Below are 25,989 nucleotides of genomic sequence, written 5' to 3'. Positions count from 1 at the left end.
ACACCCACTGACTGGCTGGCTGTCTTCCCTCCTCTAGTCCCCCTCCCCCCATAACACCCACTGACTGGCTGTCTCCCCTCCTCTATCCCCCCATAACACCCACTGGCTGACTGTCTCCCCTCCTCTATCCCCCCACTCCCCATAACACCCACTGACTGGCTGTCTCCCCTCCTCTATCCCCCCCTAACACCCACTGACTGGCTGTCTCCCCTCCTCTATCCCCCCATAACACCCACTGACTGGCTGACTCCCCTCCTCTAGCCCCACGGCCGGCCAGGACGGACACACCTCGCCGCCCCGCCCGGGGCCCACCCGCGTGGGCCGCCCCCATTGGCTGCCCGTGGGCGAGGCCATTGGCGGGCGCGGCGGAGGCGGGCCCTTGGGCCCAGGGCGAGCCGAGGGCCGGCAGGGGGAGCCCGGCCGGCTGCGAGCAGAGGCGCCGCGGCACTGGGAGCAGGAGCAGGAGCAGGCCGGGTGCGGAGACAGCGCTACCCAAGCCCGTGACAGCCCGAGGTAAGCGGGGCGCCGCCTCTCCCCGCTCCGGCCAGCCCAGGAGCGGCGCTGCCCGGGCTCGGGGCGGGGGCCGGGAGGGGCTGTCAGTGACAGCGGCCCCGTCTGCCCGGGGGGCGCCGGGACTCCGCTGGCCGGGCCGATCCGTGCCTGGTGACCGGCCCGGGGCTGGGGTGCCGCGGGGGGAGGTAGCCCCGTGGGGGCCGGGCTCTGAGAGGGACGAGGTGGGTGAAGTCCCGGGGCTGGACCGAGGAGGAGAGGAAGGGGTCAGTCTTCTCTCTAGAAACGGGGCCCGATCGCTGAGGGGGGACAGGCAGCCGCCCCCCCCCCCCCCGCAACCTGAAACATAGAGACCTTTTACCTTTGATCTGTTTGCACGGTCCCCTTTGTCCCCTGAGTACACGGTTTTGTTATCTGACCTCTGTACTTTACACCCCAGCAAGCGCTGCAGTTGTAAAACAGCCCCCCCCCCCACACACACACACACCCAGGCTGAAAATCATGATCCGCTTTTCCTTAAAGCGGGCGTTTTACCTCCAGAATAGCATACCTCCAATAGCGCCAGCTGGGTTTTACAAACGGCCTGGATCTAAATGTGTTTTGCAGCTTTTCAGAGGTCTGCCATTCTCTCCTGGGTGGGCGAGGGTGCAGGGGCGTGTCAAGGCTGCTCAGAAACAGTCTGAGTGCATGATTTCATTCTCCCCGTGGGAAGTTTACAGTGTTTTTGGTTTTTCCAAAGATGCACCTTTAAAAATACTTCATTTTGAGTTGCTGTCAAGAGTATGATGTGTAAATCTTTGGAAAACACGAAGTGACAGTTCATAGATTGCAAATGAATATCAAATTACTGCTGCTTCATGACAACCAAAGCTTCACAATGAGACTCTATTGTTTAGCTTAGATCACTTTTACATTAGTACAGACCTAGTCTAAGTGGAAATGCTTTTGTTTCTTTGTATAACCTAAACTGTGAATTTCAGCCAGTATAGTTATACCAGAATAACCTCTCCTGTGGACATTTCTTGTATGAGTGGCTTTTTTGCAAGGGAGGTTAGTTATTTCACTCTAGAAGGGGTTTAAGCTAAACCAACAAAAAGCCAGTCTTCTTCCAGAATAAGCTTGCCTGTGCAGAGGGTTATAATGGCATAGTTATATTGGCATAGTTATATTGGTATAACAGGTCAAACTTTCCCAGGCACACAAGGCCCAAAACCAAATTCTGATCTCAGACCTTGCCAGCACTGTGATTCCAGCCACTGGCATAGCTGCACGGTTGCACATCTCTAATGTGGATGTGATTTGAACTGTGTAACTTGCAATAATGTAAATAGCGACTACACTGTGCAATGAGCCTCTCCTAATGAAAGAGTGTTGGGAAAGTCCAATCCAGGTCTCTTTGGCTAGGTGCATGGGCTGAGAATATGAAAGGGGAGAGGATGTTGTTTTAAAGTCCGTGCTCTGTGGCAGGAATCTGGGGAACCTGAAAGGGATAGATCACTGAAGTAACTGACTATCAGAGGTGAGCACCTTAATAGGATAGCCAAATACCACGTGTAGAGGCTCAAATCAGTGTTTAGGCATCTGTGTGTCTAAATGTTTTATTATCTCTGTTTTATAGGTGGGGAAACTGAGGCTCAAAGGCCCTAGCCATACCAGGGAAAATATTGTTAGTTAACATATTTAAATGCATCTTTTAATTTTTTTTCTGCTGATGACAAAGGCCAGAGTGGGGAGCAGCCAAACATTCAAAAATGGTCACTTTTGGTTGCCTTATTCTGGACTCTCAAACTTTTAAAACACCCCAAACTCGGTGGCCTCTTTCTTGAAAGTGTTGGCCTAAATGAATTGCTAAAGTCACCCAGAGCCAGAAACAGAACACAGAATCTTTTAACCAGTAATCCTGTGCCTTACCCACAAGGCCCTTCTTCCTCCTCATCACTGAAAAAACATGTTTGAAAATTAGGCTTGGAGTATTTATATGTGTGGGCTGAGCCTACTATGAGTTCACCCAAAGTTTTGTGAATGGCCATATATATAGTGGCTTGTAATAAGCACTAGGCAACTATATCTAATATTGGCAAGGACACTATCTTTGGATATAATAAAAAAAATGTTTTACCTTTTAAAATGTTTCAGATTGGTTGTTATTCAAATTGATGTGTCCAGATGGGATTATTAGTAGCATAAGGCTGCAAATTTATTGCCACTTCAGAAGGTGGGTTTTTAGAGGAAGTAAAAAAAAAATGAAGCATCGTCTAGAGCATGGTTGGAGCACAAGACTGAATCAGGAGTTCTCTGTTCTGTTCCTAGCTCTGCCCTGGACTCTGTATGACTTTGGGCAAGTCACTCACCCTCTCTGCCTCGCTTTCCCCATCTGTAAAACAGGCATGCTACCCCTTTTCTACCTCAAAGCTTCTTGTGAAGCTTAAGCAATGTTTGTAAATGGCACCGAGATCCGCAAATGAAAGCTCCTGTATAAATTATGAAATATTTATATTAATTATTCCATTACTTTCACTTAAAGTCTAAAAATGGACTGGATACATGAATGCTGAATAAGAATTACCAATGCAAAGAATTTTTACTGTCAGTAAAGATCAGTATTTACACACTAAGTCCCCAAATCTGCAAACACTTATGCCTGTGCATAACTTTACTCATATGAGTCCTCCCATTGAATCCAGTGAAACTACTCATGCACACAAAGTTGTGCATGGGTATAAGTGTTTACAGGATCGGGGCCTTAAACAGGAGTTTCCTGCATCTAAGTTGAGAAGTTAAAATAACTAATGAGAACTGCATATGAGAACTAGGTTGCTGGTTTGCGTTTGAGAAAAAATTGCCAAGTCATAGCTCTTGTGTAAGCAGAAGTAGTAACCAAGCGATTGTAGCCATTTGAAAGTAATGCATAAAGTGTTTGAATAGTACTTTTTGTTGACAAGGATCAAAATGCAAATAGGAGCCATGTAGAGTCTTGGTGGGAAATATTTTTAATGACCCTTGACTCCAATACTTTAGGAATACTCTGTTTTCAGAAAACTGATGTGTTCCAGTACTTACTTTAACCCCAAAAGCAAGATATTCAAGTAAAGAGTTGTATTTGTATATCCTTGGCGTTTCTGTACCAATGTGACATTTTACTCCGGGGGGGGGGGGGGGGGAAGAGCAGTGATGAGCTGATCTCTACTAAAATGAATATGCATCACCAACCTTAAGCATTCAAAAACCGTGAGTCTGGTCCCTCAAAAAGCATGAGATTGGCTTAGAAATCATGAGGGTTTTTTAACTAATAAATGTGGGACTCTCTTTATTTCCCTTCTGGATTTTGAGCCTTTGGGAGGCGCTTAGGGCACATTTTCAACCTTCTCTCCACAACCATGAGGGATAGAAACGTACATGAAAGTTGAGATTCTCACCTAATCAGAAGCATCCAGGAGCTGGGGCTTTAAGAAAAGCACCAAATTTCACAATAAAACGAGAGTTGGCAACACTGCTAAAGGATTAGGGTTTGTAGGATTGGGACTTTTTTTTTTCTGTTCATGTTACAAAAATGTGCATTGCTTACTATAGAGAGAGTTTAGTTTGTTTTTACATCTTATTTAGTTCAAGATGTCCAAAAAAATCCATGGCGGGTCTGTTGTGGAGATGCAAGGAGATGAAATGACTCGGGTCATTTGGGAACTGATTAAAGAAAAGCTGATATTTCCGTATGTGGATCTGGACCTGCACAGGTAACCATATGCTGATTTGCAGTTGGGCATTGGTTTCTATTTTTGTCTATGTGGGGGTTTATACCTTGTCAGAGAACTGGCCTCCCACAGACGTCTCCCCTCCAGCACTCAGTGCAACTCTGCTTGGTTTGCAAAATGATTTGTTCTGAAGACCACCAGGAAGGGCTCAGTCATCTACTTAAAGCCACTACTTTATGGTGAAAAACCTGTTTGCCAAAATGTCTTCGCTATGACCTCATTCCTGCAAACACTTTCACTGGCAGTCTCTGTGGACTCACAGGGGTAAGTGGTGTACGCCCAGCAATAAGTGGATTAAACTGCTGTGCCTCTTGGAAGGGACAGCACAGGAGTCAGAGTCCAGGTGTTCAGTTACCACCTTTGGACCTTCTTAATTCTGGGCTGCTCTAGGTCTGGTGATAGAGCAGCATGCACAGCTGGCTGCAGGTATGCTTTGTGCAGCCTAAACCAGCTGGAATTCAGCCATTTCTCCTTAACCCCCTGCCCCCAGCACATCCCTACAGCTTTACTGAACGATGGTATTGGGCTCCCATTGGCCTTATGCCAACATGGGGGAATTCCCCACAGGGCCTTTTTACCCATTTAGGTGCTGAAGTGGTACAAAGGGGCTGTTGCAGGGGATGGAACAGGACTAAGCCCTGTTTGGATTAGTCTGTGACTGTTCACGCTTCTCACTGCATCCATCCACCTTTGCTCATCTCCAGAACAATCAATTAGGAGCAAGTTTTTAAGAAAACGGGAAGGGGGAAAAATCACACCTATTGGAATGTGATGACACTGCCTACAAGACTTATTTTAGCAAAATAAAGAGCTATTCCTTCCCTTCCTATCCTGAAAGTAGTAGGTCAGAATTACAGCCATGTTCATGGTTTTTTATTTTCCCAGCTGTATGGAGAAATCTTCAGTGGTGTCAATCATTAGTCAAACCCACTGAGTCCGACCTTTTCCCTACTTCCAAAGCAGTTTGCTTTTGTTCTGGAGACTCCACCTCCTACTCACCCAAGATTTACTGCTTGCTAGTGCCAAGAGGAACTTGCAGGAACCTAGCAGCTCATTGCACACACAGTGTCTGGAGGAGAGTCCATTCTTAAAAAGTGGGGAAGGAGACAGACTGTCTTCCCAAGCACAGTGGATACATTCATGCCCTGTTTTACACGTAACTAATTATACTTCGAGGACAAATGTGCAGAGCACAGTTGTTCATAAAAACAGTAATAAGTATAGTAAACGTTTTCCCCTCCACTGTTGTAAAGAAATATGTTCAGATGTAATTTTAAAGCATAGCAGTGTGCTGACGCCATCATCGCTGGTATTATTGTTTGTGGGGTCCTGGTGGTGTGCTGAGTGTTATGTATTACACAAAGAAAGCCACAGTCCCAGCCCCAAGCAGCTTGCAGTAGAAGGGTCTAATTCACTCAGGGTTTAAGCTGATTTGCACGCAGGCAGAGAACCCCATAGTGGAAAGTCCAGCGGGGAAGGTTGTAATAATGCAAAACAGCCACAACTTCACTTGAGCTGCCGGGGTGATAGGTTGATTAGATACTCACAAAGCAGGTGGGTACTAGCTGAGAATGAGACATGGCCAAGGCAGCTGGGTATGCATGCATCTGTGTACCTTTGCGGCAGGGCTCCTACAAAGCCTCGATCATAAACTAAAGTCATCCGTGCATCCTCACCTGCAGAAACCTTGAGGGAAGATACTGGTGTTAAGACCTTGCCTTGTTTTGACTCCTGCTGGAGTGCAGGTTGGCTGGATGTAGATACCAGTAATGACAGAATTCTAGGACTGTGTGTGTGTTGTCCATTTATATCATGTAGGACCATAAGCATCTTAGATTGATCCATCAGGTGACTTTGATTATTGATTATTTTGGGGGGTTATTTGTAGCTATGACTTGGGCATGGAAAATCGTGATGCGACCGATGACAAGGTGACAGTAGAAGCAGCAGAAGCGATGAGGAAGTACAATGTCGGCATCAAGTGTGCTACTATCACTCCGGATGAGAAGAGAGTGGAGGAGTTCAAGCTGAAGCAAATGTGGAAGTCTCCGAATGGGACAATTCGAAACATTCTGGGTGGCACAGTCTTCAGGGAGGCTATTATCTGCAAAAACATCCCCCGGCTGGTATCTGGATGGGTGAAACCCATCATCATTGGCCGTCACGCTTATGGGGATCAAGTGAGTTACTACTTTAGGGTCATTCTCTGTTTCTTTTTATCTGTACTTTATTTAGGTGAACAGTCTTATCCCAGGGAACAGGACTGGTACAAAACAGCATGTACCCAACGTGCATGTGATATCTCTTAAAGGCCATATTTTAGCTGCTTTTGCATAGATCCACGAGGGGGTGGAGATGCACTCCCATGCTCCATGCTTATTAGCATTCTGTGTTTGTACAGCACCTACCATGGTCGATGACTGGAGCTACCGCAGTTCTACTAATAGACAGAGGCCTATGCTGGAGGTAGTGCGCACTGTTCCTTATTAAAGAGTGTAGAAGTTTCCAACTGCCTCAAAGGCAAGCTCACTGCTTTAGCAGTCTAGAGACAGAATGCCTCCAGCAACTGCTCCCAAGGCCTTCCTCTCACCCCATTGCAGCGGTGAATGTATAAGACAGACTCTACCCCTAAATTTTTTCCTTCCTCTTGTCCCAGTGTTGTCGAATTGTCTGAAGTACTTCCAGGTAGCCCAACATCCAAATTACTTCTCGATTCTCCCTGTTTCCACCATGGGCAGCTTTTGTAGAGCCAGGTACTCATTTCACTCAAAAACAACCTAAAACCAACAGAACCCACTTGCTTGGTACCTTATAGCTTGTGCCTGGGGAGACTGGACAATGGTGCCTTGGAAGCCTCAGGCCACATCATAACGAGGAACATTCCTGTTCTTTAATGATCGCTAATACTGAGAGAGCTGGTGTAATATGAAGCTGAGAGTGTCCTCTAGTGATCTGAAACATGTCAGTCTATTTAACTGGAAGACCCACTCTTTGGCAGCAGAACACCCCTCCAGCCCCCCAGGAAAGCCCACTTTAACGAGACCTTTAGAAGGAGGAAGAAAAACATTTTGTTGGGGAAGAGGAGTCTCATGAACACTGACATTGTTTATTTGGACTTACAAATAAATCATGTCACTTGAGCATCTGATTTAAATACAAGTTTGAAAGCTTAGTGAAAAAGCATTTGTCCTTCTTCAAGTGATTGTCTGCACAGATTCCGTTCTTGGTGCAGACATGGTTGAGGGAGGGATGAGTTTTGTTTTGAAGCTGTTCAAGTGAAACGAAATGGTGTGGAAGGCAGTGTGGTCCCGTGGGAAGGTCCTGGACTGGAAGTCAGACCTGGGCTCTGTTCCCAGCCCTGCCACTCACCTGCTGTGTGATGTTGAGCAAGTCATAGCAGCTTCGTGCCTCGGTTTCCCCATTTGTAAAATGGGAATAACAATACAGACCTTCTTTGTAAAGTGCTTTGAAATCTATGGATGAGCAGTGTTATAGAAGAGCTAGGTAAGTCATACGCTCAACCTAAAATGGTAGGCGACAGCTGAATATCTAATTCCTAAGAGCAAAAAGAAATTGCCGAGCCCATACCTCACAAAAAAGAATAATTAGTCTTGCGTCTTTAAGAAATAAATCAAGAGCACTGAATAATTAAGTAGGCAGTGGAAATTACAGTAGGCTAGACAGTGTGTTGATAAAGCAAAAGAAGTGGAAACTTGCCAGAGCAAGTGAAAGGAATAATAGATGGGAAGAGATAAAGGAAAAACAGCAAGCTGTAGAGCTTGGGAAGAACATTATTGATGTCAGCAAGGAAATGGTGAGCAGGCTCGAAGGCTGTGATGGAGAGTAGCCTAAAAAGAACCTAATGACATTTACCCAGGACAATTTGGAAGATGATGATACACGTTTATTGTAACTAAGTTTTACAGTTATGTGGTTTTTTTAGAGTGTGTGTTGCCTGCGTGGGCAGTTTTCACCCATTCACAAATGCCTGAGAATGATTGTTACTGTAGTTAGGCCTGTTTGGAATTCAGGTCTCAGAAGTGAAAGGTTAGACACTAGTAGCATAATTCACAGCCATTGTCAAGATGGTGTAGTTTGGTGCATAGTTGTGTTAACCCAATTATGAAATGGAATAAATAGAATTTACCAGAATATCCCTTCCCCACTGAATATTAAACAATACTATTTTTAGAGATCTGCAATATTAAAATGTCATCTACATCTGGAAAATATAAATTTCTGCATTTTTCACCTTTTAGTGCATCTGTTTCCACACTTTTCCTATGAATGTAAATTGCTATTTGACCAAACATGACACTATTTCTCTTGCAGTTTACCTGTGTATTGGATGAAACTACTAAATTTCTCTCTTTTGTACAGTACAGAGCAACAGATTTTGTTGTTCCTGGGCCTGGAAAAGTAGAAATGACTTATACACCGAAAGATGGCGGTAAACCAGTGACCTATCTAATCCATAACTTTGAAGGTATGTATGGTGTCACAAAAGCTGTGATTGTAACTGGTATTTAGCATGATTCAAATTGATGGGTGTGTCAGATTCACTGCATGGTACAGCATCTATACTTTTAGAGGCCTATTTCATTTGTGTGGGAGGGGAGGAGAACTTTCCAGCGCTGAAAGTTAATTCAATTGTGTTGGAAATCATAAAGCAAAGAAACAAAATACAAAACACACACACACACCAGACTTACCACTTCTCATGCATCTTCTGTGACACTTGCGCCGTTGGTAGCTATGTCAGCCACTGCTCTTCGCTGATAACAGAGAGAGAAATTCTCACATTGCAAACTCCCCACCATGCTTTGGACTAATTGGCAAATTCTGTCAAAAAGCCAAAAACTGCTTGGAGAATGAACTACTTCTATTACTACCAGAGGAAATCCCCTCCCCCCAGATCAGGCCTGAGCCATGCTGGCAGGGTAGCGTGTGGGTTCCCGGCCCTGCTGCTGCACTCTAGATAAACAAAGCACTTGGTTCACCAAGGCAGTGAATCAAATGCCTTTCACCAGCACTACGCCATGCAGTTGTGTTGAACCTGAAATTTACGGTTATGTACAAATGTGCAAATTATCTTCTTTAAATTATTTTCAGGAAAATGTTACACTTGAGACTGTATAAAACTTGGTAGCTATGAGACCCCTAACCCTAAAAGTTCTTTGGAGGACCTTGTAGTCAATCCCATTTTGCTCTGTACATCACTAAGCATGGCAGGCTGGGTGCCAATTTGCATGCTAAGACTAATGGAGACTGGTGATTTGTATTCTTGGATCCTATTCCAACATACTTGGGTTCGGCTTTTATGAAACTTGGTTTAATGCTTTTAAAACAACACTCAATGTCATCTTAAAACAACTTTGCTTTTGTGACAAACAACCAAACCTGCTTCAGTCATGAAAAGGTCTGGCTATTTCCCCAACCACCACCAGATACCTCTGTAATAAGACTCAACTATTTCTATCATTACCAGGAATACACATAGGCAGTGGTTAAGTTACCTTACGAGGCACTCCTTCCAAAATTATGTTTTGGGTTTCCAAATGAGGGGTGTTGTCATAAGAAAACTTACTGAAAAATACTTTGGCCAGTGAGATTTCAAATTAGGCCAGATCCTGCAGACCCAGGCAAACCTCCCATTTAGGCCAGTGGTAACTTTGCTTTGAAAATGATAGTAAAGGTCTAAGGCATTTGGATAAGAATGAGCCCATCTCAGGTTTCTCACTAATGGCCCCAACCAATTCTTATTGAAGTCAACGAGAAGACTCTCATAGAGATCAGCCAATGGGAACTGTCTTATTGAAGTCAGTGGGATTTTGTCATTGATTTAAGTAGAAACACAATCGGGCCCAGGAACCTTAATCTTTTCATTTTAGTAATTGTCAACAGTAGGAAGACCATTCCAGCGTGTCTAGTTTTGATCAAACTCATGGCAGATACAACAGCCTCTAGGAAATTTCACAACTCAAAGAAGGGGGAAGTGGGTGTGCGTACTGCTGCGAAGCCTACCCTTCTGTTATTCAGACCAGTAGAGATGACAGGAGAGTTTGGGGGAATTGTATTTCCTTGGCTGACTGGCTCTGTACTTATTTTTAAATCCATAGCTACTGTTGTTCTCAATAAAATCACCAGAGTTCTCTGTGATATAGTTATTTCTGCTTCAAAGGGTGATTCCACTTCTATATGCCATGCACAGTTTTAATGTATGTACTTCAGACTAAATAGGAAGTTAGGGAATGTTAACGTATCTCTTAGAATGCTAGCTTGTCCCACCCTGCTGGTCCACAAGCAGGTCTCTCCTTCCTCCTCCCAGGGTCTGTACTGAGGAAGGGATTACAAACTGTGGAATGGAGGACATGCACAATTTTCCTGCCTTCCCCTCAGACATACACAGGCCGTGCACAACCTAGTCAGAATACTGTCCAAGGCTGTGTTGTCTCTTCTCTATTACCCTTATGGAGGTTCTAGGAACAGGAGAGCATTCTTTGCAGCCTGGTGACAATGAACCTGTTCTCTCAGGGAGCCAGGAGAGGCTGCAGTGAGGTCCGAGCCAGTGAAGAGATGCAGGGCCTCCACAGATGACTGTGGATTCCCGGGACCCACGTAGTATGGAGCTGGTCCCACAGCCTTTGTCCATGCTGCCAATGGTTAAACCACCACCTCAAAGAAGTAGGATCTCCCACAGCAATTTCTTCCCCAGAACCCTTTTCCATTTGTTTGTTTGTTTTTCCCCCCTCTCTGAGTGGTGGTGATCTGGACCGTAGTTAGGTGTCACTGAAGGAAACTATATCTGGCCTACAGCCATGTAAAAAGTTACTTAAGCTTAAAGATCCACCAGGAACCATGCCTAGATCCATGCCTCACAGCACTCAGAGAATTAGACAAATGATGCACACGTGGAGGGAGGGATAGCTCAGTGGTTTGAGCATTGGCCTGCTAAACCCAGGGTTGTGAGTTAAATCCTTGAGGGGGCCAATTAGGGTTCTGGGACAAAATCAGTACTTGGTCCTGCTAGTGAAGGCAGGGGGTTGGAACTCAATGACCTTTCATGGTCCCTTCCAGTTCTCTGAGATAGGTATATCTCTCCATGTGGGAGGAAGAGTCCTATTGTTTGTAACTGAATTCCATCCTGTTACACTTCACAGTCTCTAGAACCGCATCAGGAAAGACAGACTGCCGAGGATTCCAGCCTGCTGGCTGGGAATTCTATAGCGTGCTGTTAGAAATGGGGTGGGTTTTTTAGCCAGTGTTGTAGCTAATTCTTATTTACTGTTCTCTTTTCTCCCTTTGCTGATAGGCTGTGGTGGTGTAGCTATGGGAATGTATAACCTTGACCACTCCATCAGGGATTTTGCACACAGTTCTTTCCAGATGGCATTATCTAAAGGCTGGCCCCTGTACATGAGCACCAAGAACACCATTCTGAAGAGATATGATGGACGCTTTAAAGACATCTTTCAGGAGATCTATGAAAAGTAACTAGTACAGATTGTTACTTCCAGTTTTTCTCTTCCAGAGCATTTTTGCTGTAGTAGAAAGATGGTTCTCTTATTCTTTGTGAACCCCCACCGTCAATTCAGAGCCCAAACCTCTGAAGTGCTCAGCACCCCCCGCTCTCATTGAAGCCAGGTTGGGGCACTCAAGCATGTGCTTAAGGGCTCTCCTAAATCAAGGCTTCGTTGTCCATCTCCACTGGCATCTACTGATGATAAAAAGAAAGCTCTGGAGATTTGGATGGAGTCATGGAAAATCCCTGGCTACTTGCTTTAGAACTTGAACCTCTCTATTTTTTAGTAGAGCATTGCAAGTCTTCTGTCTTTAAAATGTACATATGTATACTTTTAAAATGGCTTACATTATAAAGAGGGAATCTGTCTAGATTTCAGTAAATTGTTGCTTGGCCTTTTTTGAAGAAAGTATCTTGTCCTACAGCTCTCATATTTAACCAGCGAGGTCCTTGAGTATTAGACTCCAATTGACCCCAGAAATATGATCACACAAAATTCACTGTAAATTCACAGAAGCATGGAGCCATAGTCTTGTCCCGTTCACCAGTTTAATCCCTTTAAATACAGCTGAGTTGCTGTTGATTTGTCTCAGTGTAAGAGAGAACACCATTGGTCCCACTGATTCTCAAAGCTGAATGCATGAGACAGATTCTTTTAACAGTGTTTGCTCTAATCTATGTTTGCTCTTTGTCCCATATATGAGGAGCTCAGCCATTGGTTGTCTTCCCTCCTCCCCCCACCTTTGACTGGTCACATGCCATCTTTATATGCATGCTTCATAAAAACCTATAAAACCAGGAGCAAAATGTATTATGTACATCCTGTCCTTTCAGGTGCTATTCAAGACCCATAAACATCTTCATCTGAGCCCACAGGCCCTTTCCTCTCCCATTTCTTCATGCAAGTTAAGGATTTCAGCCTTTCCCCTGCATGTTGCACTGACCAGAATTGTAATTGCCAGAAGCTACCTGGTGGTTTTCTTGTCTTTCAGAGAATACAGGCCCCAGTTTGAAGCCAAGAAGATCTGGTATGAGCATAGACTCATCGATGACATGGTGGCTCAAGCCCTGAAATCTGAAGGTGGCTTTATCTGGGCCTGTAAGAACTATGACGGTGATGTGCAGTCTGACTCTGTGGCACAAGGTATGTCCTGTTCCTATTCCAGCAGGTTGCTGGGCTAAGCCTGGGTAACAGTAAGGCCACCAGCCTCACACAGAGCATCTCATGCTATGTACCCGTGCATATGCTTATCCTAGAGCCACTGCTTTATCTCCAAACTGTTTGCAGTTCACAGACTCAAGAAAACTAAGTATGAGATGCAAACTTAGCTTTAAAAAGTGACTCTCAATTGGCAGAGTGCATCCATCTTCTGTTTAGACTTCTTTGTCTGATGGCTATTCCAGTGCTACAACTACTAATGGCTCTAAACCCAAAGTGCTTGCACCAGTAGCTGGGATTTGGTCACCAAAATGCCTGCATGACTTAACCCAGGGCACAGTGGCGAAAGCTGAGCATGGAAAGGTCACCTCAGCAAATTGGCTCAATGCCCCATGAGCAAAAAAAGAAATTGTAATGACATAAAAATGTAACCCAAATGCCAAGAGCTAGATAGATATTGATATGAATAAAACTCCTAGCTCTTGGTAAGAATCCTACTCAAAGATGTGGCCTTTTGGCATGTGTGTGGCACTCGCAGGAAGAACATGAAGTGAGTAGTGTTCTTTCTTTAGCACCAAGAGCAAATTTTGCCTCACACAAAACTTAGAGGGATTCTTGTTCCTTGCCCCAAGAAGCTTCCAGTGACCCAGATCTCAGAGACCTGGAAGGTGAGAAGGTGACATGAGCTCCCAGATTTACATCCCCACAAGCTCCTCCCGCCAGAGGGGATGGCACCAGGAAAACAGGTTTTGTGGTTTTGTTTGTTTGTTTTTTCCATTCTCTCAGGCTCTCCCCTGTGGCTCTTTCTGTGGGATGGAGCACTCAAACCCAGTGTAAGAGCCTGATCCCATAAGTTGTAAGGTTCATGGAACACCTGTTCAAGTATGGGAGTTCCAAGCACTGGGACCTTGCAGGTTGGGACCCTAAGTGCTGAAGAACGTAGGGGAAGGAAGAATGGCCATGTTGTCAGGGCTGGATTAACCCATCACTGGATCCTAAGTAAACATACATTTCTCCTGGCCCAGTGCAGAGGGAAGGCTCTGGTAGGGTGACCAGGTGTCCCAATTTTATAGGGACAGTCCCAATATTTGGGGTTTTGTCTTATATAGGAGCCTATTACCCCCTGCCCCGTCCCGATTTTTCACATTTGCTATCTGGTGACCCTTGGCTCTGGAGGGGCATGGGGGATTGGAGAGAGCCCGCCCACATTCACCCCACAGTGGCGGTTCCTGTCCCGTGGGGCTGGGCCCTGCTCCAGGCATTGTGACCTGGTGCATGAGGTTACAGCACCACTCAGGTTCGGCCCGGTTGCCCCTCTGTCATGACAGGGGCGGAGGGAGGCGGCTGGGCCAGATGTGACTGGTGCTGCAACCCAGGCACCAGGTCTCAACGTGCAATGTCTGGAGTGGGGAGCCAGGTCTAGACCTGTGGGACAGGAACCACTGCTGCAGGGTGAGTGCGGGGTGGGCTCGCATTCGCCTCCTCCCCTGGGGTCTCCCCTCCATATCAGGCCAGGATTAGGGTTGTGGTGCCTGGGTGAAGGGTGGTTGGTGCCCCCTTGGTGGCGCAAGGCATTGGAGAAGGAGGACACTGGCCTACGATTTTAACCCCCTGCCCCCACAAATTTGGGTCCTAGGCATGTGCCTGGTTTGCCTGTGCATTAATCCAGCCATGCATGTGGCTAAGGCAGAGGACAGGAAGTCAAGACACTATAGTTCTATCAATGCCACTGGGTTCATCTGACATTAGGCAAGCCCTTCAGTCTTTCTGAGCCTACTTCTCTCTAAATTGGGGAGGAGAACAATACTCGCCTACCACACCGAGGTTGCAAGGCAGAACTTGTTCATGCTTCTGAAGTGGTTTGAGATCCTCCCAAGGAGATGGCATGTAAAATCAAAGTCTTACTATGTTAGACAGAGTGAGCCAGGTCCTTAGCTGGTGTGCCCAAGTGTAGCGTATTGACGTTCCTAGAGCATGTCACTTTACACCAGTGGAGGACCTGGCCCCGACTACCCCAGATGATCAGGTGTGGCGTAGAACAGAAATTTAAATCTCTGTACAGGAGCAAGTTTCTCCTCCCACTCCCAAAGCCCTTTATCTGATGGGACATTTCCGTAGGAATGGAGATGAATGTGACAAGATAAATGTGGGGAATGAGTAGGGTCACCATATTTCCGAAAGAGAAAACAGGACACCACATGGGGCTGCCCCAAGCCACTTGCCTGAGCCCTGCCTCCAACCCCGCACGTGGGGCTGGCCCGTGCCTGCCCCCCCTCTATGCCACACATGGGGCTGACCCAAGTTGCTGGCCTGAGCCCTGCCTCTCCCACATGCAGCCTGCTCCCCGTGTGGGACTGATGTAATTCTTCGCCTGAGCCCTGTTCCCTCCCCCACCCCACGCGGCTGGAGTCGCTGCTCGCCCAAATCCTGCCTGCCCCCGCACAGCTGGCATCGCTGCTTGTGCAAACCCTGTTTCCCCTCCCCCTCCACATGGGTGGCCTTGCCGCTCCCCCACCCCCGCATGTTCCTCTGCGCCCCACTAGGGTGCGCGCCCCACTTTTTTGGCAAAAATGGGCAATTGTCCCGTTTGCTCTTGCCAGCTGCTGATCAATTGGTAAGAGCAAATGGGACAAATGCCCATTTTTGCCAAAAAAAAAAAAAAAAAGTCATCACAGCTGGGACATGGCTTAAAAAAGGGACTGTCCCGGGCAAAACAGGACATATGGTCACCTTAGGAATGAGGATTGACAACAAAATACATGAACAGATAAGAAGCAGGGCAGTGGAACTGGGTAGGGGGGCAGGAGAAGTGCCCCCATAATGGAAATATTGTGGGGGCTCTGCCCCCTTAGAAACTCCCTCCACCCCAGTGTGAGCAAGACAAGAGCGGGATCCACCGGAGCTGGAGCAGTCGCAGCAGAGCCTAGGATTGGCCCAGGGAGCGGGACTCAGGGACTGGAACGGGCCTGGGAGCAGGTAGGAACCTGCCTGGACCTGGATCCCGACACCTCTCCCAGCCACGTCTCAGTGCTCCCCTCCTATCTCTGCACACACCCCATAAGGAAATCTTCCATTCCTCCCACTGCAGCTAGCTTTTCTGGGCCCATTGCTTTTTCTTCCCCTAGGAGAAATATGAATCTCTCTCTTGGGAGAATTGAATTTCTACTCTGGTTGGGACCAGCGAGTGTGAAATCAAATGCAAAATCCGATTCCTAAACAGCCTTGCTGCTCCCATCCCCTTCCCATGCTGCCTTGCAGTTTTGAGTGACTTTTATTTCAGAGCTTTGGGAGTCAATGGGAGAGGAAAGGTGCTTGCAGACTATGAGCAGAAAACAAGTGGCTGGCTATGGTGAATATGAATTTGCTTGAAATGGAGCAAAATGTCTGCAGTTTTCTAGTGGCCTTGGTGAATAACTACTATTCTTCAGACACTTGGGAGCAGCTTCCTAAGTCAGAACTGAATGAGTGGGTGTTTTAGTATTTAATGTATGGCTGTTATTCAGGAATTTGTTTGGCTTCCCTTGTGGCTTGGCAGAGTGGGGTAGCTTTAGCGGAGTCGGGGTTTTCAGAGGAAGACTTGACCCATTTGCTTATGACCTGCAGGGTATGGTTCTCTGGGGATGATGACCAGCGTACTGATCTGCCCAGATGGCAAGACAGTGGAAGCAGAAGCTGCTCATGGCACAGTTACGCGTCACTATCGCATGCATCAGAAGGGTCAAGAAACTTCCACTAATCCCATTGGTAAGATGCCTCGTGCTTCTCTGACTGATTGCGACACATCAGAAGGAGTTAAGACTGAGAACACCCGCATTGTTGTTCCTGCAAATTCCTGCATCACAGAATGCCACACATGCGAATTGCATGATAATTTGTGTATCTTCCTTGGTACTTCTGCCGTGTACAGTACAAGCAGCTTGGAACTGACTGGATGGGAGCAATGAATTGTGTACACAATCTAACCTATGAGATATTCTGACATCCCTGCGTTAATGCTGTAGTAATGGCTCCACCGGGTTGTTTTACTTTCAAATAAAATAGGGACACGCAGCTGATAAGCACAAGTGAGCAGAGTACAGGTTTGTCTATGTGAACGCTTCGTTCACCACAAGCCGGGGTGTAAATCTACCCTGCACATGTGGACCCTGGTGCTATGCACTGAAGAGTTCCCTCGTGTGCTTTATTCTACTCCTGTGTAGATTAAAGCACACTAGGAACTTTTAGTGTGGGGCAGCAGGTCCACATGGGCACTTAGCGCGTGGCAGGCTCGTGCAGGATAGATTCACTCCCCAGTGGGCCGCGCACTATGTGTGTGTATCAACAAGCCCTATAAAACATCATCTGCACTTACCCTCATTTTCCGTGCAACATGTTACTGGGAAGTAATCAGATTCCAGCGTGTATGGTATTTAATAACTTTGGATGTTTTCATTGCATGTAGCTCTTCGTATTGGCCTCTGTTCATCTCCATCATGTGCCACAGAGAGGAGCAAAAGAGATACTGGAGCTTAAAAAAAGATAAGGAATAGCACATGGGTTGCTTTAAAAAACAAAGAAGAGACGGGGATGTGAAGTCACTCCCGTTTGCGCTCCAGATTTTCACTGAAAGTTCAGCTCTTCTTATTAACCTTCATCAGTTGTTCCATTTCTTACTTGGAGGGTTCCTTGTTTGTTTGTTGTGACAGTGCAGCCTCATCTTACTGTTTCAGCACTACAATTACTCTCTCTTTCTCTTTAGCCTCCATTTTTGCCTGGACTAGAGGACTAGCTCACAGAGCTAAACTGGATAACAACGCCGACCTCAAGAACTTTGCCACCGCCTTGGAAGAGGTCTGTGTAGAGACTATAGAGGCTGGCTTCATGACAAAGGACTTAGCTGCTTGCATTAAAGGTTTACCTAAGTAAGTATGTGGTGTCTGCACTGCTCTTAAACTGGGCCATGGCATTGCTATAGTGACCAGTAGTGCATGGCAGGCTGGTGGGGGGTAGGTTTAAAACCACTGTTTATTATTATTTGTACTACTGGAACAGCTAGGAGCCCCCATCATGGACCAGGACCCCTTTATGCTAGGCGCTGCACAAGCACAGAATAATCAGAGTAGCTGGCTCTTACATAGATCTCAAAGCACGGCACAAAGGAGGCCAACATCGTTAGCCCTGTTTTACAGACCGAGAAACTGAAGGTCAGAATGGTGAAGTGATTTGCCTACAGTGAAGAGACAGTCCCTGCTCCCAAGAGCTTACAATCTAAGTAGCTCAATCCATCCTGCCTGGCCAAATGGTGTAAGAGCCCAGGTTGACCAGAACAGACTGGGAGACAGTTACCATGGGACGACTGTTTTACGGTGACACTCGCTTTTATTAAATACAAGTGTGAACTGCACTAGGATGAAGGTTTGGTTTCTCCACCTCCTAAAGCCTACAGAAAATTAATCTACAGAATTCTGACCATTCTCTCCTTCACGTCACCATGGAGGGGCACTAGATCTTTTGTTAAGGGTGCCGGGATGGTCTTGCATACCATTTGAGCTGCAAACACAGTTACAAAGTGAGGCAAGTAAAGAAGGGCCAATCAGATCCCTCATCATGTCCTTCTACTGTCTTAACATTCTAGTACAGAACTAAGCCATTCCGCTCAATGTGAGTTGGTCCTGTATTAACCTGTTAACAAGGGATTGAAGAGAACTGTGCATTGTATAGTTCAAGACAGACTCTACAATCTCTTGGGCAGGCCACTGTATTTACACTTTCCCTATCAATTGTAATATCTGGCCCAAGCCTCCACATGCCTGATGCAAATCAGAGCCAGTCTTCCAACTCTTCCAAGGATGGGTGAGAATTGCCTGTAGGCGGGAGGGGCATGTCGTTTTACTGGCAAAGCAACTAATACACACATTCTTGTCATAAATCAGTGAGTGGGGAGCGCCATATAGCCTAAGACCAGTAGCAACAACAAAGGTAGAAGGGAAAGCTGTGCTGCTGTTAATTGTAGGCAGAGGTTGTTTTAATAGTCTAAGCACTAGGTAGGGCGTATGTAAACAGGAGCTGCAGGTTCAAATCTGGAAAAGGGCAACTCAGTCCTTTCTAAGGTAGATACAATATGAAAGTCTGCTAGATGAGACCTTAAGTGATATCTTGTCTGCTCCGGGGATCTAGAAGATCCCTGGCACGTTTCATAGGAGGAGGGGTTTGCCCAGCTCTTTTTTGTCCAAACATTTCCCCCTTCCCTTACTGTTGGTCCCCAGCATAGTACACTGTTATCGGCATGTCTGCTCCACTCCTGCACTGGCTTCGTTTCAGTGCGGCTGCCTGTATAGCTGACCCTTTTGGCTGAAAGGTGCTGATGTGGGTTTTACAGTCTCCCAATGAGACATGAAGCTGTTTGAGAGACTGTTGAAGCATGGTTACTTCGAGGTTTTGTTTTACATGAATCCTGAAGGAGCTGCTGCCACAGTCTGTCCAGGAGGGTGCTCCCCACCCACCCCTGGCCCTCTGGACCTTATTATCAGGGCCCTGCCCTGCAAACCCCTGGTCCCCTCCCCTCTGTAACCTGAGCCGGCTGTGCGACTTGCAATTGGTTAGTTTCCGAACCGTGTCTAGAGAACAGCTGTACACGCTCATGCTCCACACATTCCATTTCCTCACCCTTGTGTCCCGCCCTGACACCAAGTGGCAAGACCTTTTACCACATGTGGAGGGTGAGGAACCCCGGAGGGCTAGCCTGTATTCCACTTTGGTCCCACAGCAGACTGGGGATATCAGCTGGCGGCTCCTTCATGGAGTCATGAGCACTGCCGTTTACCTGACGCGGTTCACCTCCCTCCCTGTCCCTTTTTGCGGCATTGGGGAGAACCTGTTGCACATCTACATGCAGCACGCCAGGTTGCAGCCCCTTTTCCTGCTCCTCCAGAACCTTCTCCTTGGGTTCTGGTTGCCCTTTCCCCTCATCTCCTGATTTATGCACGCCTTGTCCCTGCCCCACGAAGTCAAGAGACCTCCTCCTAGGAGTGGCCAAGGTGACCATCTAGAAAACCAGGAGGAGGATGCTGGATGGGAAGGTGCTCTGCAATTGTGGGGCCTGTTTCCGTTCCTCGCTTCGATCACGCATCCAGCAGAGTTCCTCTGGGCTGCGTCCACTGGCTCCCTAGACACCTTCAAGGAGCAGTGGGTGCTGTCTGGAGTTCTCTGCTCGGTGTCCCCTTCTGGATCCCAGATTTTGGCCCTATAACCTCACTCCTGTCCCTGGTTTTCATTTGTGGTCAAGCTCAACTTGCTTGAGCCCTGGGTTCAGTAGCTCCTCCCCTTAGGCTGAGGGAGGGGCCTATACCCCCAGAACGCAATAGGTGTTGTTGCCTAGCATTCTGTCACACAAGGGTCCTTGCACAGAAGTAACCGTCACACTACAAACTGATCAGTGTTTTATGCTGTTCTTCAGTAGCATTATAACTCAAAGCCTGAAGAGCATTTTTCCCTTTACACTTGGCAGCGTCAGTGCCTTAAGATGGTTGTTTGGTGTGTTTTTCCCTCTGCAGCGTGAAGCGGTCCGATTACTTGAACACCTTTGAGTTCATGGAGAAGCTTGCTGAAAACTTGAACATGAAACTAACCTCGCAGCCCAAACTGTAAGGGCAGACGTCAGGAAGCGCTCTGCAGAGAAGCCCGCCTCTGTCTGATGACTGGCTTACACTGTGGTGTGTAACATTTCACAGTACTGGGAGAATTGACACGGTCACCTTTTTTTAAAATGAAACCTGTTTAAAAACCTGTTTTAACTCATTAACTACTGGGGTGTGGGGTCTATTTGGCAGCCATCTGAATGTGGTAGGACACCTAACAACATTCAAAGCAGGCCAGGGCTTCCCTCCTCTTTGATTTATCCCTCACTACTGCCTCTCCTCTTCCCCCCCCCCCCCCCCCCGCCTCACTTCAAAACCAGAGGATGATACATGAGCGGTTAAACCAGTGGTAACCTACTGTACAACAGACATGTAGAAACTGGAACAGTCCTCTCCTCTCCAGCATCATCCACTGCCTGTGCCAACAGCACAGTAAACTCCAGCTTTTCAATAGTCTGTCTTATGAATGCATTAAACCAACTTCCTTGATCATGGCAACCAGAGCGCAGTAGCCTGGTGATGAGGGGTTACTTGAATCACAGCTATAGCAAAGAGAGAACACTTCATGAATGCTGGAAGCTGGTTTCAGTTCCCTAGGGTAAATGGCTACTAAACCCAGGATGTGGTGGGACTGGGGGGAGGGGAGACTCTATTTCATTATACACCCTTCTTACTGTATGGGAATTCTTACCTCCTACCAGGGCCCATGTATTTCAGAAAGGTGCAATTACTCAAGTTGCTTTCTTCAGGCAGCTGAATGCTTCTTATTCAGTCTCTTATATCGTTGTGACACTTCAATGTTCAGCATTATGGTCTATTGTGAAACACTATTCCAGCCATGGTTTGGGGGTTTTTTTCCTTGAAGGATATATTAGTTCAGACTAAAATAAAACCAGAACTAACATCCTCTTGTCTCTTTTCTTGTGTGTGTGTGTGTGTGTGTGGGGGGAAAAAAAACGGAACTATCCAAAATAAATCCCTTCAACTGCAGCTCTCCACAGCCTATCAACCCAGTTAATGCTGAGACAGATTTCATTAAGCAAAAGTTAGTTGTAAAGATATCATACTTAAGAGGTAAAGTTACTTAATTCTTATTTACAAATTCCTGTTTGCTAGTAAGTTATTTCACGTTTTTGCCTACAACAAGTTGTCAGCTGTAGTGTGGCAGTAGATGTAAAAATTGCATATTTCCTTATTGCAAGGAAAACTACAGCAGTGACGTCTATTAACTGTCACTTCTAGTAATGGGTGAATATCATGTAGCTCCAGCTAGTGCATACCAGAGTTTACAAGACTGGCTCTAGGCTTTGCATGGCTCTGCACAATGCAATATGGCTGAAGCCCTACCCAGCTCCTTCTCTGCCTATGACCTAGTTACCTACAAACACACAATTTCTTCACTCCTACAGAGCCCCCAGCAGCCTGACTGCTGCTTGCTACCACCCACCTCTTTAAGGCTCTGTGGCCTTGGCTGATAATCTCCCAGTTGCAGTGGGAAGCCCCAGAGAGGTTAGTGGAGCAGGGGAATATAGTTAAGAAATTGCCGGCCAGTGAGATCTATTAGTCTATGGAATAATTTGCCATGGAATGTGCTGGAAACCCCACCCATCCCACATTTAACCCCCTACTGGACACTATACTTGAAGAGATGCAATATGGAACAATCCTGCACTGGCTGGGGAATGGAGTAGATGACCTTGTATTCCCCTCCCCCTGCCTACCATCACCCAAAACCTCTGATTCTCTGGCCATGGCTGTGGAAGTTGGGAGGTAAGGTGAGAGGTTGGAGTAGAGACCCCAAAAGTACAGATTTCCATCTGGCCACATAGGCATAAAGCTCCCAGGTTTAGATGACTGACATCCTTTTTACAGTGCAGAAAAGCGGTAGGCATCTTACAGAACAAACAAACAGGTGCTACTTTACCCTCTAATATTAGATGTGACATTATGAGAAGTAATAGCAAACAACAGGAAGCGGATGGGATGGGGAAGATGGAGAATTATAGCAAGGAGACCATGCAGTCATTCGTTTTAGGCATGTGCACATCTTGCTGGCTTAATTCTGTGGGATTATGAATTGCTTCAGTTGTGGGCATTGCAGAAGCCTCTTGAAAGGATTTGAGTGGTAGACCTATAGAGGGTGGGTACAGTAGGTTTGGAAAAGGAGATTCAAATCTGGTCTGCAAACCCCAAGTTTTCTCTAGAACACAAAACTTGCATTTTTGTAGGAGTAGGAGACCAAAGCACCCACTAATATCTGTCCTTGTAGGCTGAAACGATATCTGCGATATGCCCTGTTTCTCTGACGTCTTCAGCAGTTAGATGTAAACAATAGTAAAAAGACTTTGTACCCAAAGATGGTACATAATGGCAACTATAAAACCAACAGGGACCAGATTATGACTTTAGTTACATCAGTGTAAACCCTACTGACCAACCTAACAGGCTCAGAAGCCAGCCAAACAGATGCTCAAAGCCTGCAGCCAAACCTATGCTCAAAGAGCTGGTTAAGAAAGTGAATTAATTTAATACAGGCAGTGGGATGCTCAATCCTAAATTTGACCAGCTAGTAGCGTAGTCCAGGTTAATCTAGAGAGCAGCATTGACATTATGGAGTGCCACTCATTTGAAACATGGCTCTCTAAGCTGCTAGTTAAGTGTATCTAGGGCCTGTTCTAGGAGTGCACAGCCTATTCCCAAAGTGCGTTAGAGAGCTGGGTTCGTTTCAACTTGTGTAACTGTTATTGCAGGGCTGTTCACTACATCCACACTAAACCATTGCAAGAGAAACACTGGAAAATGTTTAAATGGGAATCGTCATGCCACCTGGTTCATGACTGAGTGATACATTAGCAGCCCCCTGCCGCAAGTGGGAGGGTCACACAAAGATCAAGTTCAACAGCCTACCTAGATAAACACCAATACTAGGAACGCTCCTAGCAGCTCCACCGTGCAGTGACAAGCAACTCACAATAAGAGGAGGACAAGAAATCAAATACACTTTATAGAGTCCAGGTAGTGTTAATGTCTAGACACTACAATGCCCATGCCTAGGGCCCCAGCTCCTGGAGTCATGTGATGAGCACAGAATCTTAGCTTTCATTTAAAAAAATTATCCCATTTGATTATGATAAAAACCTTGAAAACATGGCCCAAATGTGACTGATGCAGTAATATCTGCCTGAGTCTGCAGACAGCCTGAGACAACAGCTGAAAGGGGTGAACTGCCCCAGGCATCACAACAGGGTGTTAACATCAAATCCTCTGCTACAAGGACCCCTCACCACCACCATCCAAGCAAGGGGGCTCTGTGTAGCAAGCCCAGCCACTCCCCCAGCTATACCTCGGCAACAGTGGTAAGCACTGGGAGTCCCTGCAGCCACTCATGCAGGGGAGAAGCAGTGACCCCTGCAGCTCTCCACAGAATGCTGGAGATGGGAGAAAGTGGGCCCCCTACTACTGCCACATAAGGTGAGGCCATAGCAGAGCAGGCCAAACACTCACAGCTCTCCTCTGTCCTCCATCAGATTTGGTGGTGCTCAGCTCTTCTGAAAACCCAGCCCAAGGTACTGAAACCCCTGCTGGGGCTCCTGCAGAAGACAGGAAGGTCAAACCCAGCAGCACCGGTTCCCCAAAGCCCAGCCGACTAGCCCAGGGGCCATTACCACTGAGGGCATGGCTTCGCTGCAGAGGTAGCCTGGGGCTAGCAGCCACGTTGCAAAGCCCTACCTGAGTTACTGCATGCTCACCGGTGCTGCAATCCCCTCCATGTTGCTAGGACTTCTGGGGGACATCCCATGATTCTTAGTGCTGCAGGAAACTGAGCTGCTGTAGGATCCCTGCCCAGTGAATTATGGGAGAACTTGTCTGTCCTTCTGGGCACACGGGGAATTATGGGAAGGCACTGGAGGTTTAGCCATATTGGAGTGGTTGAACCTGGGGTCTCACTACAATATGTGTGGGTTACGCACCCAACTGTAGGCAAAACTCTGGCTTTAGCCTGTCACCCAGGGCAGGTCAGCTAGCCCAGGGTGAAAGCACCACCACCAACCACACTCAAGTCAGAGGTTTTTGTGTGTAGACAACACCTGAGACAGAGCTCAGGTTAACTCTGCAGTGAAGACAAGCCCTGAGAAACCAGGAAACTCAAGGGCCATCACACTTTATATTGTCTACTGGGCAAAGTGAAACTGTGTGGTGGGTCTGAATGAGACTCCCTCAAGGCTGTATTGTCCAAAATCTGTGACTGCTTTCCACGTGTGCATGCTACAACCACAGCTAGTGATAGGCAATGGGCAGTAATCAGAGCGATACCTTTGGAAAAACGTTTTAGTAGCACAGAATACTATGAGAAGGAAGAGAATGACACTAGAGATTAGTGCCTCTTACCATGTGCCTTCCAAAGACAGAAGAAAAGTTGCTATTTTTAAAATATAAAGCCATACTATTTAAATTCATCCCCCACCACAAGGTCACATGCAGTGATTTTACCAGATTGACTATTAACAGCCAGGGAGTTGATTTACTTCGGACAGAATTTTTGTTTTGTTCGTGTCCTGTATTTTGCCCAGATCTGCTCAAAGATTTTAGGGAGTCACATGACCTCAATCTGGGAGGTAGTTTTGCTGGAGAGCTGCAAACTGGCTTTTCTAGACGCTGACATCCTACTCAGCCCGTAGCCCTCGAGCTGCACAGGGACTGTAGTGAGTGTTGCAATGACATTGAAGCACTATTAACAGAGTCCATTTGAACTTATTTTTCTTTATATTTAAGCTATTTCTTCCCTTCTGGAGTGTTGTTTGTGACTGTCCATTATAGAGCAGGCAGTGGAGTGTAAATGTAAGACTAACAAGTACAGTTTGTTGGTCGCAGTTACACATATTGGGGTCAGAGAGGCAGGAACTGGCCCCATGTTTGCATTGGAATAACTCCACTGACTTCAGTGTGATAAGGAACCACGTACGGAAGAGGCGAATTGGACCCAGTTTAGTCTGCTGACTTGCTAAAAACAGCTGGTGGCCTTTGGTTTTCGGTGTGTTTTTTTTGTAAGCAGTTAACTCAGACCCACGTTGTTTAACATTAGCTCTAACTCCTCTGCTCTTAACACCCCATTCTTAGGGTACATCTACACTACCCGCCAGATCGGCGGGTAGTGATCGATCTATCAGGGATCAATTTATCATGTCTAGTGCAGACGTGATAAATCTATCCCCGATCGCTCTGCTGTCAACTCTGGAACTCCACCACGGCGAGAGGCGGAAGCAGAGTCGACGGGGGAGCGGTGGCTGTCAATCCCGCGCCGCGAGGACGCGAAGTAAGTGATTCTAAGTCAATCTAAGATACATCGACTTCAGCTACGCTATTCTCGTAGCTGAAGTTGCATAACTTAGATCGATCCCTCCCCAGTGTAGCCCAGACCTTAAAGACAGGGAG

At 46.7% G+C, this 25,989-nt stretch overlaps 1 protein-coding gene across 3 annotated transcripts; it reads left to right on the top strand.

Annotated features, from left to right (window-relative positions):
* Positions 1–371: 371 nt before the first annotated feature.
* Positions 372–21,463, top strand: IDH1 (isocitrate dehydrogenase (NADP(+)) 1). 3 transcript variants are annotated; one of them, XM_065562123.1, is made up of 9 exons: positions 372–513; positions 4,114–4,241; positions 6,148–6,439; positions 8,640–8,745; positions 11,572–11,749; positions 12,774–12,925; positions 16,544–16,684; positions 17,679–17,841; positions 20,473–21,463. In XM_065562123.1, the coding sequence occupies exons 2-9, from the start codon at positions 4,120–4,122 to the stop codon at positions 20,564–20,566; spliced, it is 1,248 nt and encodes a 415-aa protein (XP_065418195.1). In that variant the 5' UTR covers positions 372–513; positions 4,114–4,119; the 3' UTR covers positions 20,567–21,463. The 3 variants fall into 3 exon arrangements, with proteins under 3 accessions (XP_065418195.1, XP_065418196.1, XP_065418197.1); XM_065562124.1 differs by having other exon boundaries at positions 387–513; positions 4,092–4,241; XM_065562125.1 differs by lacking the exon at positions 372–513 and adding an exon at positions 1,983–2,029.
* The last annotated feature ends 4,526 nt before the right edge of the window (positions 21,464–25,989 follow it).

Source organism: Chrysemys picta, chromosome 11 (assembly GCF_011386835.1).
Source record: "Chrysemys picta bellii isolate R12L10 chromosome 11, ASM1138683v2, whole genome shotgun sequence".
Taxonomy (NCBI): domain Eukaryota; kingdom Metazoa; phylum Chordata; order Testudines; family Emydidae; genus Chrysemys; species Chrysemys picta.
Note: the sequence above shows the minus strand (reverse complement) of the source record. Positions and strands in the feature narration are given on the sequence as shown.